Consider the following 18,981-nt stretch of genomic DNA (forward strand, 5'->3'; position numbering starts at 1 on the left):
GCCGGTTAGCTGGGCCTCCTTCACATCCAGGCTGGGAGTGTTGTGCCTCACAGACCAGGTTCTCAATACCCCAATCCACAGTGGCCACAAGGCATGAGGTAGGGAGAATGGTTTCAGAGGTTGAGGGTGTGGCAGAGGAACTGTAAAGGCGGGAGAGGGCGTCAGGCTTCACATTCTCTGACCCTGGGTGGTAGGAGATGGTGAAGTTAAATCTGTTAAACAGGAAGGCCCACCGGGCCTGCCTGGAGGTGAGGCGCTTGGTTGTACGGAGATTTTCCAGGTTTGTATGGTCGGTCCAGACCAGGAATGGCTGTTCTGCTCCTTTCAGCCAGTGCCTCCACTCTTCTAATGCCATCTTCACAGCCAGGAGTTCTCGGTTGCCAACATTGTAGTTCCTTTCAGCAGGATTGAGACGATGGGACAGGAAAGCACATGGATGAAGCTTCTGGTCCTGGGCAGATCGCTGGGACAGGATGGCCCCCACTCCAACATCTGAAGCATCCACTTCCACCACAAATTGATGCGAGGGGTCCGGATGGGTGCAGTTGTGAACCAGTGCTTCAGGTCCACAAAGGCTTTGTCGACAGCTGGAGACCATTTGAACGGTACCTTGGGAGAGGTGCCGAGAGGGGGGCCACCAGGGTGCTGTAGTTCCGAATGAAACGTCAGTAGAAGTTTGCAAAACCAAGAAACCATTGCAACTGCACCCTGGATGTAGGTTGAGGCCAATCCACCACTGCTTTCACCTTTCCAGGATCCATCTGAACATTGCCCTCAACAATGACATATCCCAGAAAGGTGTTGGTAGAGTGGTGGAACTCACACTTCTCGGCTTTCACGAACAGTTGGTTCTCCAGGAGGCGCTGAAGGACCTGTCTGACATGAAGAACATGTTCTTGTGCAGATCGGGAAAAAAACAGGATGTTGTAAAGGTACACGAACACAAACCGGTTTAGCATGTCCCGAAGCACATCATTGACCAAAGCCTGGAAAACAGCAGGGGTGTTGGTAAGTCCAAATGCCTTGTCCTGGTACTCATAATGTCCCCTGGCTGTGTTGAAAGCTGTCTTTTACTCATCCCCCTCGCGTATCCAAACCAGGTGGTAGGCATTTCGAAGGTCCAACTTGGAAAATATGGTAGCCCCCTGGAGAGGTTCAAACGCCGAGGAAAGGTAGGGGCTCACGATTCTTGACAGTAATGTCATTAAGTCCCCAGTAGTCAATGCTCGCTCAGGGTCTTGTCCTTCTTCTCCACAAAGAAAACCCTGCGCCGGCAGGAGATACAGATGGACAGCCCCAGTGGCCAGAGACTCCTCTATGTACTCCTCCATAGGAGGAGACTCTGGTCCAGACCGAGAATACAAATCGACCCCGAGGTGGTGGAGTGCCTGGGAGAAGATCAATAGCACAATCATAAGGACAGTGCAGGGAAAGGGAAGTAGCACGTGCCTTACTGAACACTTCCAGGAGGTCATGGCATTCTGTGGGGATAGCAGAGACATCCACAGTCTTGATAACATCCTGAGGAAGACGACTAGGGGAAGGCTATGCTGCTTAAAGGTAGTGGGAATGGCAAAATGGGCTCCAACCTAGGATGGCGCTTGTGATCCAATCAATCATCGATTGTGTTTTTGAAGCCAGGAAAATCCCAAAACAACCGGAACATGGGGAGATGTAATAAGGAAGAACTGCATTTTCTCACTGTGGTTACCAGAAACCCGTAATTGAACGGGCACAGTACTTGGGTGACTTCCCCTATAGAGCGGCCGTCCATTGCCCTAGCATCCATGGGCACAGAGAAAGGCTGAGTGAGAATATCAAGCTCCGAAGCTATCGTGGCATCCATAAGATTTCCATCAGCCCCAGAGTCAATGAGCACTCAGAGAGACATAGATTGGTCTCCCCACAGCACAAGAGCAAAAAGGGAAGTATGGGTGAATTAGGGAACTCCCAGTCTGACTCACCATAGTACTGGTACCCACTAGAGACAGGGGTTTCCTAATAGGGCAGGTAGCTATAAAATGTCTTGCCCCTCCACAGTACAGACAACAGTTATTATTCATCCTCCGTGAGCGCTCCCAAACTGATAGCCTAGTTCTTCCCAACTGCATAGGCTCAGGGGTATCCAACTCACCCGTCGTAGATTCACGAGAGAGCTCGGGTGGCTTCGACTCCTCCCGAAAGAGCTGCCTTCGGAAACTTCCGGATTCCATAGAACGCGCCATATCGGGTGCAAGAGTGTGCCCGAGACCAGACCTCCTCTCACTCTTGTGTTCCCTTAGGTAAAGGCGATAAGGGAGTCGAGGTCCACAGGCAGTTCCCTAGAAGCTAGCTCATCCTTAACCTCCTCAGTTAATCCGTGCAGAAGAGTATCGAAAAGAGACTCCGGATTCCAGGCACTCTCAGCGGCCAACGTGCAAAAGTCCACTGCATAGTCTGCCACACTACGGGAGTTTTGATGTAAGACGAGCAGTTTACTGGCCGCCTTTCTCCCGGAAACCGGAGATTCAAATACCTTTCTCACTTCTGCCATGAATTTCTCCAGATGACCACAAATGGCAGATTGTTGCTCCCAAACTGCCGTAGCCCAGGAGAGCCCCCTTCCCGACATAAGCGTAATGATATACACCATCTTGGATCTGTCTGAAGGAAACAGAGATGGCTGTAGCTCAAAAATAGGCAAGCACTGAGAAAGAAAACCCCGGCAGGTACCAGGATTCCCCGAATTTCGCTCCGGAGGTGGTAAGCAGGGTTCTTGGGGAGCCGGGATAGGCTGTACAATCTCACCACAGATAGGGGAAAATTACTGTGTGAATGGGGTTTTTCAGAGGTGGCAGGCAACATCTGAGCTAACTACCTGCTTTGCTTCATAATAGCCTTTAACCCATGGTCATGGCATTCCGTCAAGGAAATGAGCCCTTCCAAAAGGACCTGTACCAACTCCTCATGTCTCCTAATGGTGACTCCCTGAAGGGAGACAGCGTGGCTGAGCTGGTCCAAGTCTGCTAGGTCTGTCATGGCCAGTTCGTACTATCAAGGCACAAGGCGAGACCCAGATGCAGACACAGGAGGCAGATCGTTGGAGTCTTACAATGTTTATTAATCCAAAGGGGTAGGCAAGAGAATGGTTGTGGACAGGCAAAAAGGTCAAAACCAGATCAGAGTCCAGGAGGTACTGAATGGCAGACAAGCTCGTGTTCAAGGCAAGCAGAATGGTCAGGCAGGCGGGTACAAAGTCGAGAAACAGGCAAGGTTCAAAACCGGGAGGACTAGGAAAAAGGAGAATGCAAACAGAAGGAGAACGGGAAAACCGCTGGTAGACTTGGAAACATACAAGACAAACTGGCACAGAGAGACAGGAAACACAGGGATAAATGCACTGGGGAAAACAAGTGACACCTGGAGGGGCTGGAGACAATAATGAGGACAGGTGAAAAAAGAATTGTACGCAAGTATAAACACCATGGGACCATGATGCCGTCATACCGCTCAGGAAGAAGACGCGGTCTGTCTCCTAGAGATGAACGTACTTTGGTGCAAAAAGTGCAAATCAATCCCAGAACAACAGCAAAGGACCTTGTGAAGATGCTGGAGGACACAGTTACAAAAGTATCTATATCCACAGTAAAATTACTCCTGTATCGACATAACTTGAAAGGCTGCTCAGCAAGGAAGAAGCCACCGCTCCAAAACCACCATAAAAAATCCAGACTACGGTTTGGAACTGTACATGGGGACAAAGATCGAACTTTTGGAGAAATGTCCTCTGGTCTGATGAAACTGTTTGGCCATAATGACCATCGTTGTGTTTGGAGGAAAAGGGGAGGTTTGCAAGCCGAAGAACAGCATCCCAACCGTGAAGCACGTGTGTGGCAGCATCATGTTGTCGGGGTGCTTTGCTGCAGGAGGGACTGGTGCACTTCACAAACTAGATGGCATCATGAGAAGGAGAATTATGTGGATATATTGAAGCAAAATCTCAAGACATCAGTCAGGAAGTTAAAGCTTGGTCGCAAATGGGTCTTCCAAATGGACATTGAACCCAAGCATACTTCCAAAGTTGTGGCAAAATGGCTTAAGGACAACAAAGTCAAGGTATTGGAGTGGCCATCACAAAGCCCTGACCTCAATCCCATAGAAAATTTGTGGGCAGAACGGAAAAAGCGTGTGCGAGCAAGGAGGCCTACAAACCTGACTCAGTTATACCAGCTCTGTCAGGAGGAATGGGACAAAATTCTTACTTATTATGGGAAGCTTGTGGAAGGCTACCCGAAACGTTTGAACAAAGTTAAATAATTTAAAGGCAATGTTACCAAATAGCAATTGACTATATGTACATTTCTGACCCACTGGGAATGTGATAAAATAAATAAAAGCTGAAATAAATCATTCTCTCTACTATTATTCTGACATTTCACATTCTTAAAATAAAGTGGTGATCCTAACTGACCTAAGACAGGGAATTTTTACAAGGATTAAATGTCAGGAATTGTGAAAACTTCTGACTTCAGCTGTATGAAATGAGTAATGCGAGATATGTAAACATTCTTAAAGAGGCATTATTAAAGTGACTAGTGTTCCATTTATTAAAGTGGTCAATCATATCAGGTCTGTAGGTAGGCAGCTACCTTTCTGTGCAAGTGGTGGCTGTTGAACAATCTGATGGCCTTGAGATAGAAGCTGTTTTTCAATCTCTCTGTCCCAGCTTTGATGCATCTGTACTGACCTCCCCTTCTGGATCGAAGTGGGGTGAACAGGTAGTGGCTCGGGTGGTTATTGTCCTTGATGATCTTTTTTGCCTGCCTGTGACATCGGGTGTTGTAGGTGTCCTGGAGGGCAGGTAGTTTGCCCCCGGTGATGCGTTGTGCAAATCGCACCACCCTCTGGAGAGCTCTGCGGTTGTGGGCGGTGCAGTTGCCGTACCAGGCGGTGATACAGCCCGACAGGATGCTCTCAATTGTGCACCTGTAAAAGCTAGTGAGTGTTTTTGGTGACAAGCCACATTATTTCAGCCTCCTGTGGTTGATGAGGCACTGTTGCGCCTTCTTCACCACACTGTCTGTGTGCGTGGACCATTTCAGTTTGTCTGTGATATGAACACAGAGGAACTTAAATCTTTCCAGCTTCTCCACTGCTGTCCCATCAATGTGGATAAGGGGGTGCTCCCTTTGCTGTTTCTTGAAGTCCATGATCATCTCTTTTGTTTTGCTGACATTGAGTGAGAGGTTATTTTCCTGACACCACACTCCGAGGGCCCTCACCTCCTCCCTGTAGGCTGTCTCGTCATTGTTGGTAATCAAGCCTACCACTGTAGTGTCGTCTGCAAATTTGATGATTGAGTTGGAGGCGTGCATGGCCACGCAGTCATGGGTGAACAGGGAGTGCAGGAGGGGGCTGAGCATGCACCCTTGTGGGGCCCCAATGTTGAGAATCAGCGGAGTGGAGATGTTGTTTCCTACCTTCACCACCTGGGGAGGCCCGTCAGGAAGTCCAGGACCCAGTTGCACAGGGTGGGGTCGAGACCCAGGGTCTCAAGGTTAATGATGAGTTCGGAGGGTACTATGGTGTTGAATGCTGAGCTGGAGTCAATGAACAGTATTCTTATATAGGTATTTCTATTGTCCAGATGGGATAGGGCGGTGTGCAGTGTGATGGCGATTGCATCATATGTGGACCGATTGGTGGGGTCTAGGGTATCAGGTAAGGTGGAGGTGATATGATCCTTGACTAGTCTCTCAAAGCACTTCATGATGACTGAAGTGAGTGCTACGGGCGATAGTAATTTAGTTCAGTTACCTTAGCTTTCTTGGGAACAAGAACAGAAATACATGGTTTTGTGGTGGGCCATGTGCCTGCAAGCTGACTCTGGGTGCCAACTGGATGGTGTTTCCTCTGAAACATTGGGGCGGCTGGCTTCGTGTTTCGGGCGACACATGGCTCTTGACCTTTGCCTCTCCTGAGTCCGTAGAGGAGTTGCAGCGATGGGATAAGACTGTAACTGCCAATTGGATATCACGGAAAAGGGGTCAAAAATAAAAATTAGGAACCACTTTGGCCACCCTGTGTAGACTAGATGTCATAGCCATGCATTTCTGGAGTATTGTCAGGCATTACATGCAAATGTATCTATATGTATTTGTAATATATTTTACGTGATATTAAATATATTGAAATATTTTTTTTTCCATATTGGTAATATGAACATGAAATATACATTTTTCAAAAACTTAAACTAAATAAAAACTAGCAAGTAGATCTGAAAACTTACTGAAACTAAACTGAAAATCAAATAAAAATCTTAAAACTAATAGAAATAAAAACGAATATAAAAACACAAAACTATAATAACCTTGAAGTGGAAGTTCAGTTTCCCTAAAAATGCTTGTTAACTTTTTAACCACTCCCAAACAGACCAAGGTCTCTCATATCTCCTGTTAGGCTCCAGCTTAATCTTTGCTTCATAAACGACCTCCTTGACAGATTTCCACCTCATAATTCAGCTGTTTCTCACCCAAAGCGTACGTATCCCCTTTGTCCCCACTGGCTCATAAGGCAGAGACTAAACCTTTCCACTTCTGAATATCTAAAGCCTGTTTATCAGACTCACCCAAAACCGTATCTGATGCCTTCCGCTCTTTCCTCTCCTGCCCAGCTGCCACGGTGGTGTCCTTTTCCTTTGATGTGGGCAACGGTCGGGTGGAGCTGAGTGTGAGGTCATCCACTCCTCTTAATGATGACCAGTGGCACAGGGTGGTGGCTGAGCGCAACGTGAAGGAGGCTGTGCTGCAGCTGGATGGGCAGTTCAAGGAGGTTCGCCCTGCACCCCCACAGGGTCACACTCGCCTGGAGCTTTACAGCCAACTCTATGTCGGTAAGACATCCTTCCTTCCTGCCTCCCACCACATAAGGTAATGATGATCAGGTTTATATGTCTATGTTTGTAAGACAACTGGTGCTCAGCTCATGGTGTTTGGACCCGACTTATACAGGCCCACACAGTTTACACACAGAAACAATGTCAAAAGCTATTAGGATGTCAAGTCAACAACTAACAAGTTTTAAAAAAACTTGAGTTTACAATTTTTTTATCTGAAGTGTACTTGGTATCAAAGTTGTTGTAAACCAAAATGTCTAATGAGACTTTATGTCATAAACGTTATCCTTCAGGTGCATCGGGTGGCCAGAGGGGCTTCCTAGGATGTATCCGTGCCCTGAAGATGAACGGTGTGACCCTTGACCTGGAGGAGAGGGCGAAGGTCACCCCGGGGGTGAAGCCTGGCTGCTCTGGCCACTGCACCAGCTATGGGCAGCACTGCAGAAACGGTGGCCAGTGCATGGAGAAATACAACGGTTACTCATGTGACTGCACCTTGACGGCGTATGACGGGCCCTTCTGCACTGAAGGTAAAATATAGTCACAGCCATGTGAGAGAATGGTAACTCTAAATGTTTTCGTTTTATTTCAACTTCACAATGTTACAACTCTAACTTTACCCTTTGCTTTTAGGAGGCTAATATCAATTCGCTTGTCAATTTCTCAAACGTCTGCTGATGTTTTGTATTGCTGCCTTGTGTCTAATGTGTGTATCAGACGTGGGTGGCTACTTCGAGAGTGGAACACTAGTTCGTTACGACTTCCTTCCCGAGGGGGGCCTTCCAGCCATCAGGGATGTGAAGAGCCTGTCTCCCCTGCTGCCCACGGAGGGCAACCTTACACAGGAGGAGCTGGTGTTCAGCTTCAGCACCTCCAACACCCCCAGCATCCTGGTCTACATCAGCTCCAGGACCCAGGACTACCTGGCTGTGGTGCTCAGACACAATGGTGAGAGGGCAACTGCTCAAAGGGTTTAAAATGCTTGAGAGAATGTGAGAGCAATACTGGCCATCCGTTTAAAGGGTTTGAAAGGCTTGGAAGGTGAAGTTAATGGTTTAGCCAGCAAATAACCGCAGAATGTACAGGGAATTAGCTCAATAGCTAATTAAATGGTGCAACACACAGGTTGGGCATTGTTCGAGGCAGATGCATGAATAACTGAAACAGCAGAAAGAGAGAGTGATGGTCAATTTAGTATTTTAGCAATGTAGAGCTTAATTTAAAATACAATTGCCACTTGAGTTTGATACTCTAATCATGTTTCAAAGCCTGTGAGATAATGGGGGGACAACTATATGAATATGATTAAGACACATTGGGACTGACTGGGCATTCCATCTCCCTCTGTCAGGAACACTTCAGATCCGCTACAGCCTGGGAGGCCTGAGGGAGCCGTTCACCATCGACCTGGACCAGCGCAACATGGCCAACGGGCAGCCCCACCACATCAACATCTCCAGGCAGGAGAGGAACATACGGCTGCAGGTGATAATAATGAGGACGTTGCTTTATCTATCTATGGAGCACTTTTCAGCTGCAGCTCCAGGATGACCCTAGTGTTCCACTACCACAAAGGGTGATCTATCACACAGTGGGATTTGCCAATGTCCTGAAATGTATTTTCCCTCTCAGACTACTTTAGGCTGCAGGTAAAAATCTTAACAATGATGTAGAACATTTTAATTTTCATCAAGCAGTTGAAAGGTAGGACTCTAATGCTCCACTTGAGTCCCAGGCTGGGACCACTCTCAGTGAGAGACCACTCTCAGACTAAATTAGACTTTAAAAAATATGAATCACATTTTTATTTGGCGTACCCCCGACAGCATTGCGCGTACCCCTGGGGGTGCTAAGGGTCCAACACGGATCCCAAAAGGGTTCTACTTGGAACCATAGGGGGTTATTCAAAGGGTTATCCTATGGGGCTAGCCAAAGTCCCCTTTTAGGTTCTAAATAGCACGTTTTTTTCTAAGAGTGTAGTGCTTTTTTCACCCCTACTTTACTTTTGCTCTTTTTTTTGGTTTTCCTATATAATTTATTCCATCCTGGCCAAATTTCCTCATCTGCTGGCATGCACCTCTCCTACAGTGCATTCGGAAAGTATTCAGACCCCTTGACTTTTTCCACATTTTGTTATGTTACAGCCTTGATTCAGTTTGCTAGCTACACAGACTATAGATATAGCACTTTTCATAAAGCAGTTCAAAGGTAGAACACTAGTGCTCTGCTATCAGGAAGGGAGGACACCCTTCTCGGTGAGAGGGATTTGCTGATACCATTAAATCCAAAATACATATTTGTTCTGTGTCCTCTCAGACTGCATTAGGCTTTTTGCAACACACCAGACCCACCTTTCCTGTGGAAGTGGTTTATAGTGCATTATGCTTTTTAGCACAGTTTATTTCTGTTTGTTTATCGGATTTCGATAATGCATGATACACTGGCATCAGTTAGGATTTCCAGGCATATGCTGTTTAAAATACACCACTAGGTGGTAGTAATTAACAAAAAAAAAAAAAAGCCGGCTGTTGGGTTTATAACTGACTGTAATATAACATGATTGATGACCATATCGTGATGTTCTTTTCCAGTTGGACCATTACCCCCCAGTCAGCTACACTCTGCCTGCTGGCTCTGACACCAAGTTCAACCTGGTTAAAACTATATTCCTGGGGAAAGTCTTTGGTAAGTGTAGATATAATCCATGTATTCCTACTGGAGTGTAAATATAAGGAATGCTGTGTATCATGCGTGGAATCAATGTATTATTTACACGGAAGTCAGAGTTACTTGCATTTATCTCTTTGAATTTGTCCAAGAGTGATTAAATCAGGACTTTGGTTCTGTGTGTTTCTGAAAAAACACAAAACCAGATTTTTTGTTGCCCATCCATGACTGAGTGATTGATCTTGTTTAGTCCAGGTGTATTAATATATGTAAAGAGGGCATTAATATATCTGGTAATGGTGATGTTGCCTTGACAGAAAAATCTTGCTTTGTTGATACAAAGACATGTACATCCATCTGAGTGCCCATATTGAGCAATGTTACAATAGGCCTTGTCTAGGCCTTTCCTTTGTCTTTGTCTGACTGACAGTGGTGACCCATCATTCAGGGCAAGTAGGGCAGTGCCTGTTTTGCATGTTATTTTGGCATAAATACGTGTCACATATCAGTTTGAAAACAATGTAAAAAAAGAAAAAGCTGCATAAGAACATTGTCTCTTTTTTGCTATCTTGAGTAAGGCAGCTCCAAAATGCAGGTGTTTCAGCCTAGCTCAGTGTTTTCTGTGGTGGAGGGGCAGCCAGCGGAAAATATAGAGCGTAGGGGTTGGTAATCTTCTCTAGTTCTGCCGTGATTGGCTCAGTGTTCTGTCACTCATGGGGACACTACGTTCAAGCCCCCCTTGGGTGCTGCCATAGATTTACATTAGAAGTGCCCATTCAAGAAGGCTCAAGGTTATTGGCCACAGATAAAATGATGTCAAATCACGTTATATCTACCGTAGCTTTGATTGGACTGATCATGTCAACAACATACTTTCAAAATCCTAGCTAGCAAGCCAGACAAGCAGTCATCTTCATGAATTATGTCGACAATCTACTGGCAAACAATTTTCAGTCTTTGTCATATGAAGAGAAATGATAGATAAAACGTATCTGTGATCATCGGCCATTGGACATAAACATTACACAACAAGTTGGAGATCGCAAATTCAACAATGAGTGGTTTGGAAGGAATCAGTTGCTAACTGCAAGCGTTGCAAAGCAATCACTATTTTTCTTCCCCTGCCTGCTATTCGGTGGAGAGGGTATGTGGTCCAAGTCTGAGTTTAAGGGTCTCTTTTCCAAGCTTAAAAGGATAAACAATCACACGTAACACCATGGGAATTAATTGGCCATGCTGACAATCCAGCATGACTTCTGCCGCATTCAAAACAACTGGAAACTGTGAAATCTTAAAAATTCCAACTAAAAATTCCAAGTTGGGAAATTAGGACTCTTTTGAGAGCTCCGACCTGAAAATCACGGACGTCATTATTCAACCATGTTTTTTTTCAGTTCCCCGTTGTCTTGAAAACACCAGAAATCCAGAGAAGTTTCATAACACATTTTGCCCACAAGAAGGACTCCTGTTGAAGTGAGCACAGCACAACAACGGAGAGGCCAAAAATGTCTTGTATGCTTCTGCATAAATTATGTAATATGCGAGATATGTAGCTAAGAAAGTAACACTAACTGTATTTTGTGTAGTAAGCTGTTAGTAACCTCACCCTAATAATTTGGTCCCTTTCCCCATAATACCTTAGCCAACTGTTCTGACTTGGAGGTACACATGTAGCCTATGGCCTGTTTTAGAGAAATTTCATCATCAAATATTGTAAGAGCTTTCATTGCCTGCTTACATACCCCCTTTATTTATCCTACCTTTCTGACTTGGTGTACAGGGAGGGTACTGTAAGAACGTCTCATTGTTCTGAATTATGTCGTTGTACATTTCAAAAGTGCTGAATAGTCATATCGTCTGTCTTAGCTCGCTCATTAATATCTTAATCGAAATGACGGATTTCCTCTTATCCGCTCATCGTTCCCTTATGCCATAGTTTGTACATCTCAATTGTCAGTAGAAACCACATGTTTAAGCAAGTCAGCCATATAAAAAGGCAGTAAATGAGGCTGGTTTAACTGTTCCTCTGCCAAATAAGGCTCCACTGATAGCCAGGTATAGGGACAGCTTTATGTAGGCCCTAACAGTTTGTGGGCACCATTTGTCATTGTTATAGTGTAATTCATGTATTGTTTAGCGTTGTGTAGTGGCTTTGCTGTCATGCATCTAAAAAAAATGGAGTGTGCCCCACCAAGATTTACAGGCTAAAATCGCCACTGTTGACTGATATAGTACACCTACTATAGTACACCCACACCACTCAGATAAACTCAGGGTAAAAAAGTGTGGATCATAGGGCCATCAAGAACCACACCACTGCAGCACACAGCTCGTCAGTATAGAGGAAGGTAGAATAGAAAACAGAATAAAGTGATGTGCGCATGGCATGGCGTGTTTGATTTCCGCTAAGGGAGGGAGCAGCACCGTGTTAGCAGGAGTCAGACACCAGTACACTGATCCTATTCTGAGAACAGTAGAATGCCCCATTGTGCCTGGCTGGTAAAGCCTTACAACTTCCCAGAGTGCTTTGCTGCTGCACTCAATTAATAAATTAACAACCATCTCTGACATCATCCTCAGGGAGGGAGGGAGCGCAAAAGCCCGGTCCTGATCCCCATCCTGTAATCCTTTACTCACATCCAGGTTTTCTCCGAGCCTCGTTCTGTTTGTGAATGTATTAGCTCACTGATCCATGACATCATCATGTTTTCCCTGCCTGGTCTGGCTGTAAGGAAGAGAAGAGAAGGAAGGGAAAGGAGCTGGGCTGAATCATTTAGGGTGCATTCACATTCAAAGCTCGCTGGCTAACCAAGGCTTCAGGCACATAGACACCCTGGCAGATACACAGACAGGTTGGCATACAGACAGGTAATACACACAGGAAGACAGACAGAGAGATTGATAGACATATTGGCAAGAAGATAAACAGACTACTAGCAGGCAGAAAGGCAGCAGGGCAGATACAGAATTAAATGTTCCTGGCAGACAGACGAACATACAGGTAGACAGACAAGCATGTCTCATAGACAGGCATACAGCGGGCAGTGGTAGCACTGTATAAGACAAGGACTTTTCCTCTGGATAGAGGGGCTGCGCCGTGGGGGCAGACTCAGAGTTAGCGCCACTTCATTCAGGGAGGACAACAGGGCAACCAGGTAATACTCTTCTGTATTTGACAAACTTGAGGTGGCATAGTGTTTTCAATAACAACCTACCTGTAACTACACTGTAAATCTGTAGGTGTTGGGGACCCTTATGGTAAACCTTGACCTTGTGTTGTTGTTGCAACTCTTTGTTTCAAATATATTTCTATTTTTTGTCATTTCCTTTTCATGCAAGGTAGGCCTATGTTGTTTTTAACAAACATTGTCACTGTAGCCTAAGATGGTGAATACTTTTTCTGTAGATATTGCAATGTGTTTTCTGAAAAGTAGAGATAATGCATTGGCTAATGTTCCAAACAGGATGTGTTTGTCTTTTCAACTTGGGGGCATATGAAACATCCTTCTTTACTCTTCTTTATCTGCCTTGGAGAATAACATATTGCAAAAGAATTGGATACTCTGTTTTCCCTGGAGTATAACATATCTGCAGTAGGAGTCTCTACAGTAGTTGCCTGTCTGGTGGAAGCTAGGGACAGGGAATACAGTATCACCAACCAGAGACTAGGTTCAAGTGAACATAAATCAAACTGGGGAGGCTTACGGTGTTGTGCTGAGTAGTAGTGCATCGTGGTGGTAGACTAGTATTAAGTGGTCAGGCAGCATCAGTCAGCAGCTCCAAGAAGAACTCCTATCTAATCTAGAAGTACTGTGATGGTTTTTATTTTTTCTTTGTTTTAATCAGAAACTGGCCAGATTGACCCAGTCCTCATAGAGAAGTACAACACCCCAGGGTTCGTTGGCTGTCTGTCCAGAGTTCAGTTCAACAACATCGCCCCTCTGAAGGCAGCACTGAGGTCTGGCATCGTCGCCCCAGTGACCACCCAGGGCATTCTAGTGGAGTCCAACTGCGGGGCGTCTCCTCTCACCATCTCACCCATGGCTGCTGCCAATGACCCCTGGCACCTGGACTCAGGTACAGTAAATCACTGTGTTTCTATCTATCCCCTTTAATTGTCCCACCAATGGAACCATTTATTCATATCATGGGATTTTATTATATTCTATTGAATTGTTGTGTTTATTTACATCTCGATACCATCATCTTGAATACTGCATTTTAAAAGTAGTCCTTTACAGTAGATATATTGTCGGTGGTCAACTATCAGCACCAGCAGTCCACTCAGTCCTCCAAAGAGATTTGACATTTAATTAAAACTTCAAGGCATGATATTTAATAGTGGTACTTTTCTTCTTCAGCTATTGAACCATTTAAACCCATGTGCTGTGCTGTTTAGCTCCTGTGGATAGGTCGACAGGATGGTTATCACTGGGTCAGTGTATTGATCCTGGGTGTGTTCTCTGGACACAAAGGAATAAGCTTTCCGGACACATGAGATCTATTGCTGCCCAGCCACTCACCCTCTTCTCTTAATCTCTCCATTACTGGGAACACAATATCTATCTCATGCCTGCACTGCTCTGTATGAAATGTTATCCCTCAGGGACTCTAAGTGACTATTTGTATGTTTAACCTATGGAGGCATATGAGGTTTCAATAAATCAGATGAATCTTTTTAGTGGTACTGCTTTAGTAAGGATTAATATAAACAATTTAAATTGTCCCACAGCTAGGCCTAATGGGACTAGTTATAGATTGTTACACTATTGATACTCTGACTTTTACTAAGAGAGCTTTGGATGAAAAACATGAGAATAAGAGGAAGAATCTTTGTATCATTTGATCTGAGCCTTGCATAGTGCTCCAAAGGCAAACAGATCAGCTCCCTGTAAGAAGTATCTGTGATCCCTGCTCCACTGTGTGTGTGCGTGCGTGCGTGCGTGCGCGTGCGTGCGTGCGTGCGTGCGTGCGTGTGTGTGTGTGTGTGTGTGTGTGTATTTTGGGGGCGGTGATATGTGATGAGAGATTTGCACATATTCTGCAGAATCCACTCAAATGGACTAGAGTGCCCACAGAGATGCCAGATGAAAAGAGCAGACTGCCCCTCTTAACTCAGCCCACGCCTACTTCCCCCCATGACTCACACTGTGCATATACTGCACGCTATATTTATCGCCTGTCCTGTTTTTTTTTATAATCGGATGCCAAAGTGTGCCAGTTTACAATTGACATATCCTGTCTCTGTAAAAAATGTGTCATAGCATTTACATTTTTTTTTAGCATTGTTTGGTTATTTTGTGGTTGATCCGTTTTTGTTTCCTTTTTTAGCTGGTGCTGTATTCCCATTCAACGAGGAAAGAGTTAGCCGGGATGGAGTTGATCGGAACGCTGCAATTATCGGAGGTGAATAGGGGCAGTAATCAACTCACCTACTATACAGGGTTGTTGAGGTTTTTAAAGGTCAAATTAAATGAAATTACATTTTATTTGTCACATGCGCCGAATACCGTGAAATGCTTACTTACAAGCCCTTATCAAAGTGTATTTCTCACATGCACAGGATACATCAGGTGCAAACAGTACAGTGAAATGCTTACTTGCATGCTCTTCCTCAACAATGCAGTATTCAATATATAAAAAAGGAAAATAAATAGAAAAGGGTCAAATCCAGGAATCGATTTTTCAAAAGGACACATTGTCATGTACCTCATAATGTCCTTTATACTTGTAGGTATCATTGCTGTGGTCATCTTCACCATCCTCTGCACCCTGGTGTTCCTGATTCGCCATATGTTCCGTCACAAGGGCTCCTACCACACCAATGAGGCCAAAGGGGCGGAGTCTGCGGACTGTGCCGATGCAGCCATCATTGTCAATGACCCAGCCTTCACAGAAACCATTGATGAGAGCAAGAAGGAATGGTTCATTTAATCAGACATTCACATTTTGCTACTGGTCAGTGGTGTGCCTATGGCTCTTCACACTTCGCTGTGTGAGGACAAGGCTTTCTTTGATGATGATGATGATGAGGATGATGAATGAATAATGTGTAAATGGGGCATAGGAAGATTTCCCCATGGACTAGATGTGTGCATTGGCTGGCTTGTCTATAATGTATTTACATTGAGTGAGGAGTTGGAGGAGTTTTGGCAACATGATATCAGTCATTCACATAGAGCCATTATTACAACTACAGCATCACCTGGACTGAGAATTAAAAATGTAAAAAACAATATCACTTTTTATATTTATTTTTTTCATTACTGTTGATGTCTTAATGTTTTTAGCTTTGATTGTAGAGATGTTTATGCCTGCATTTAATGGGTCAAGCACATAATGTACACTTTTAGTTCCTTTGCTGCCAAATGAGTACCAAGTGAGTTGCTTAGAGACAAAATGCTCTGGAAAATAATATCCCTGCACAGATTGAAAAACACATTAAGGTTTATGTCACTGACATTTGATTGTATTGCATTGTAATGTATTGGTTTGATTGCACTGCAGTCCTTATTATGTGTAGAATACAATGGCATGCTACACAACTATGGCATCCCTTCATTGCACCATTCCACACAGTAGCACTAGTATTTCCTCACAAAAGTGTCTTTTATCTTGCAGATAATTTTTTGGGGGGGCCAAATTATTCAGCATGCTTTATCTGTTTCCCCGGTCTTGCTACATATGATGATGGCTCTTCTTGGAAAATTGGTTTCTGGCATGATATGACAGGTTCACATTTGGCAACATTGTGACTTTTGAGAGGGAAGTGCTATGATATTGTCATGAAAAGGTTTATTGTACAAACAAGCATCATATTACTTATAGTAATGACAATATCCAATGTGCCTTCAAGATTCAGCCACTCTGCTTTCAGTTTTGGACTATTTCCTTCTGGGCACACTGACTGTACCCTGAATATTGAACAAAATAAATACTGTATGGCCAATAGGGATGTATTTATGATGGTGGCTATATGCTAAAAGTAAAAGGACAGAACGTGGCTTAACTTCAGCTCCAGCTACACACGCTTAACTAATGCCTGAACTTCTATGCCTTTGTTGGTATCAATGTGTATAGTTCTGTAGCACAGGAGGCTGCTGAGGGGAGGACGGCTCATGATAATGGCCAAAAACGGAGTGAATGGAATGTCACCAAACACATGGCACCATGTGTTTGATGTATTTGATACAATTCCAATTATTCTGCTCGAGCCATTACCAGGAGCCTGTCCTCCCCAATTAAGGTGCCACCAACCTCCTGTGTTCTATAGGTGTTATTTCTTTTGTTTATTTGAGTACAGTGGGGTTGTATGTTTTATGTCTAATCATTTTATTTCCTTATTCATAAGATAACCTTTTTCACCCAGTAAATCAGAATAACCCACAATATTAAATGTTTTTATGTTACAAGTGCCAACAAGATTATGCCAGCCTTTCCCCATGTTAAGATTCTCATATTCCCATCATGTGGTTTGGGAATTGCTGTGATTAATTCAGAGTAGCATTACACAGACAACACAGTGTGTGCTGAAGAGAAGAACTGGAGGATTAGGGGAGCTAAGGGGAATGTAGACAGCATGAGAGACTGTCGTGAAAACCTCTGAAATGAACATAAAATGATTAGCTGTTGCTGTTGAAGGCTGTAACAGCATCTGCAAACAGAATGTATCCTTCCATATAATGTCAGTGTCCCACATGCCCACAGCAATCTGAATTGGATGATGAAATCCCTTAAAATTGCACCACTGAACACATAAGCAAAGCTGTTATTATTAGGTCATTTCTTCACATTTTTTGTGTTGCTATTTTGTCATGTAGGCTATTGTTTTGAATCAACATGTTAATCCCTGTCTACATCTCACAATGGTACATTTTGGTTTATTGTTATTAAGAGGAGCAAAACATTGGTTGTTCATCACTGTGTGTGCTAATAGTCAAGTTGCAACTGAAACACAATATACTTTAATATTCTATAAACCAAAATGATCAGAGGACATCCATTTACTGTAGAGCAACACTTTATGAGAAAGCATGATCTTACATTTCATTAGAATATCTAACACGTCACAGTTCACAATGTAATATATAATATTATAGCATAGGATATAATAAAGCATAATATAGCATATTGATATTATGGAGATTTTATTTTGTTATGTTGGTTAACCACTTTTGTCAAATGAATGATTGGCATCGGATTTCAAATTCCATTATTGTTTTTCTTTTCATTAGCAGCATGACAATTAAAACTAACAACAGTACCACATTGCAGTGCAATTTATTTTACATTAATTCTTTGGAAATATTTTGTACATTTCTTATCTGAGGGATGACGTGCAAAAGTATTTTTTATAATATATTTACATTTATTTCATTGCAATTATAATTAAATGGCAGTTTTCTTTTTGATATTCTGTGTGAAAAACATACATTGTTGAAATTGTCTTTTACAGTGGCTTGAGATCATGTTCCCCAAAATGAAAGATTTTACAACTTCATTTTGTGTTATTTTAGTTCAGTATTGTATGTCAGGCCTGAGATTGCATATGTAATGTGATTTTGTCTTAATATAAAACATTAAACAAGCCTTGCCATACAGAGTTTTGTTGGTTTTTCATCAGATGCCTCCCTATCAGAACATGCGCCCTCTCCCAACACCTACAGTGCTTTCAGAAATTATTCAGACCCCTTCACTTTTTCTACATTTTGTTGTGTTACAGCTTTATCCTAAAATTGATTAAATACATGTTTTCCTCATCAATCTACACACAATACACCATAATGACAAAGCAAAAACAGGTTTTTAGAAATGTTTGTAAATCTATTAAAAATAAAAAACAGAAATACCTTATTTACATAAGTATTCAGACCCTTTGCTATAAGACTTGAAATTGAGCTCAGGTGCATCCTGTTTCCATTGATCATCCTTGAGGTGTTTCTACAACTTGATTTGAGTCCACCTGTGGTAAATTCAATAGATTGGACATGATTTGGAAATGCACACACCTGTCTATATAACGTCCCACTGTTGACAGTACATATCAGAGCAAAGCCATGAGGTCAAAGGAATTGTCTGTAGAGCTCCGAGACAGGATTGTGTTGAGGGAAAAATCTTGGGAAGGGTACCAAAACATTTCTGCAGCATTGAAGGTCCCCAAGAACACAGTGGCCTCCATCATTCTTAAATGGAAGAAGTTTGGGAACACCAAGACTCTTCCTAGAGCTGGTCGCCTGGCCAAACTGAGCATTCGGATGAGAAGTGCCTTGGTCAGGGAAGTGACCAACACCCCGATGGTCACTGACAGAGCTCCAGAGTTCCTCTGTAGAGGTGGAAGAAGCATCCAGAAGGACATCCATCTCTGCAGCACTCCACCAATCAGGCCTTTATGGTAGAGGGGTCAGACAGAAACCACTCCACAGTAAAAGGCACTCGAAAGC

At 43.6% G+C, this 18,981-nt stretch overlaps 1 protein-coding gene across 1 annotated transcript in view; it reads left to right on the forward strand.

Annotated features, from left to right (window-relative positions):
• Window positions 1–18,141, forward strand: part of LOC139376105 (contactin-associated protein-like 2) — a 70,514-nt gene extending 52,373 nt beyond the window's left edge. Inside the window, exons 18-25 of the mRNA XM_071118294.1 lie at window positions 6,653–6,871; window positions 7,168–7,404; window positions 7,592–7,822; window positions 8,226–8,359; window positions 9,466–9,559; window positions 13,388–13,618; window positions 14,873–14,947; window positions 15,276–18,141. Coding sequence (XP_070974395.1) covers window positions 6,653–6,871; window positions 7,168–7,404; window positions 7,592–7,822; window positions 8,226–8,359; window positions 9,466–9,559; window positions 13,388–13,618; window positions 14,873–14,947; window positions 15,276–15,475 — 1,421 coding nt within the window. The 3' untranslated portion in view covers window positions 15,476–18,141. The remainder of the gene's footprint in view (window positions 1–6,652; window positions 6,872–7,167; window positions 7,405–7,591; window positions 7,823–8,225; window positions 8,360–9,465; window positions 9,560–13,387; window positions 13,619–14,872; window positions 14,948–15,275) is intronic.
• Window positions 18,142–18,981: the final 840 nt, after the last annotated feature.

The sequence above is a fragment of the Oncorhynchus clarkii genome, chromosome 20 (assembly GCF_045791955.1).
Source record: "Oncorhynchus clarkii lewisi isolate Uvic-CL-2024 chromosome 20, UVic_Ocla_1.0, whole genome shotgun sequence".
NCBI lineage: Eukaryota > Metazoa > Chordata > Actinopteri > Salmoniformes > Salmonidae > Oncorhynchus > Oncorhynchus clarkii.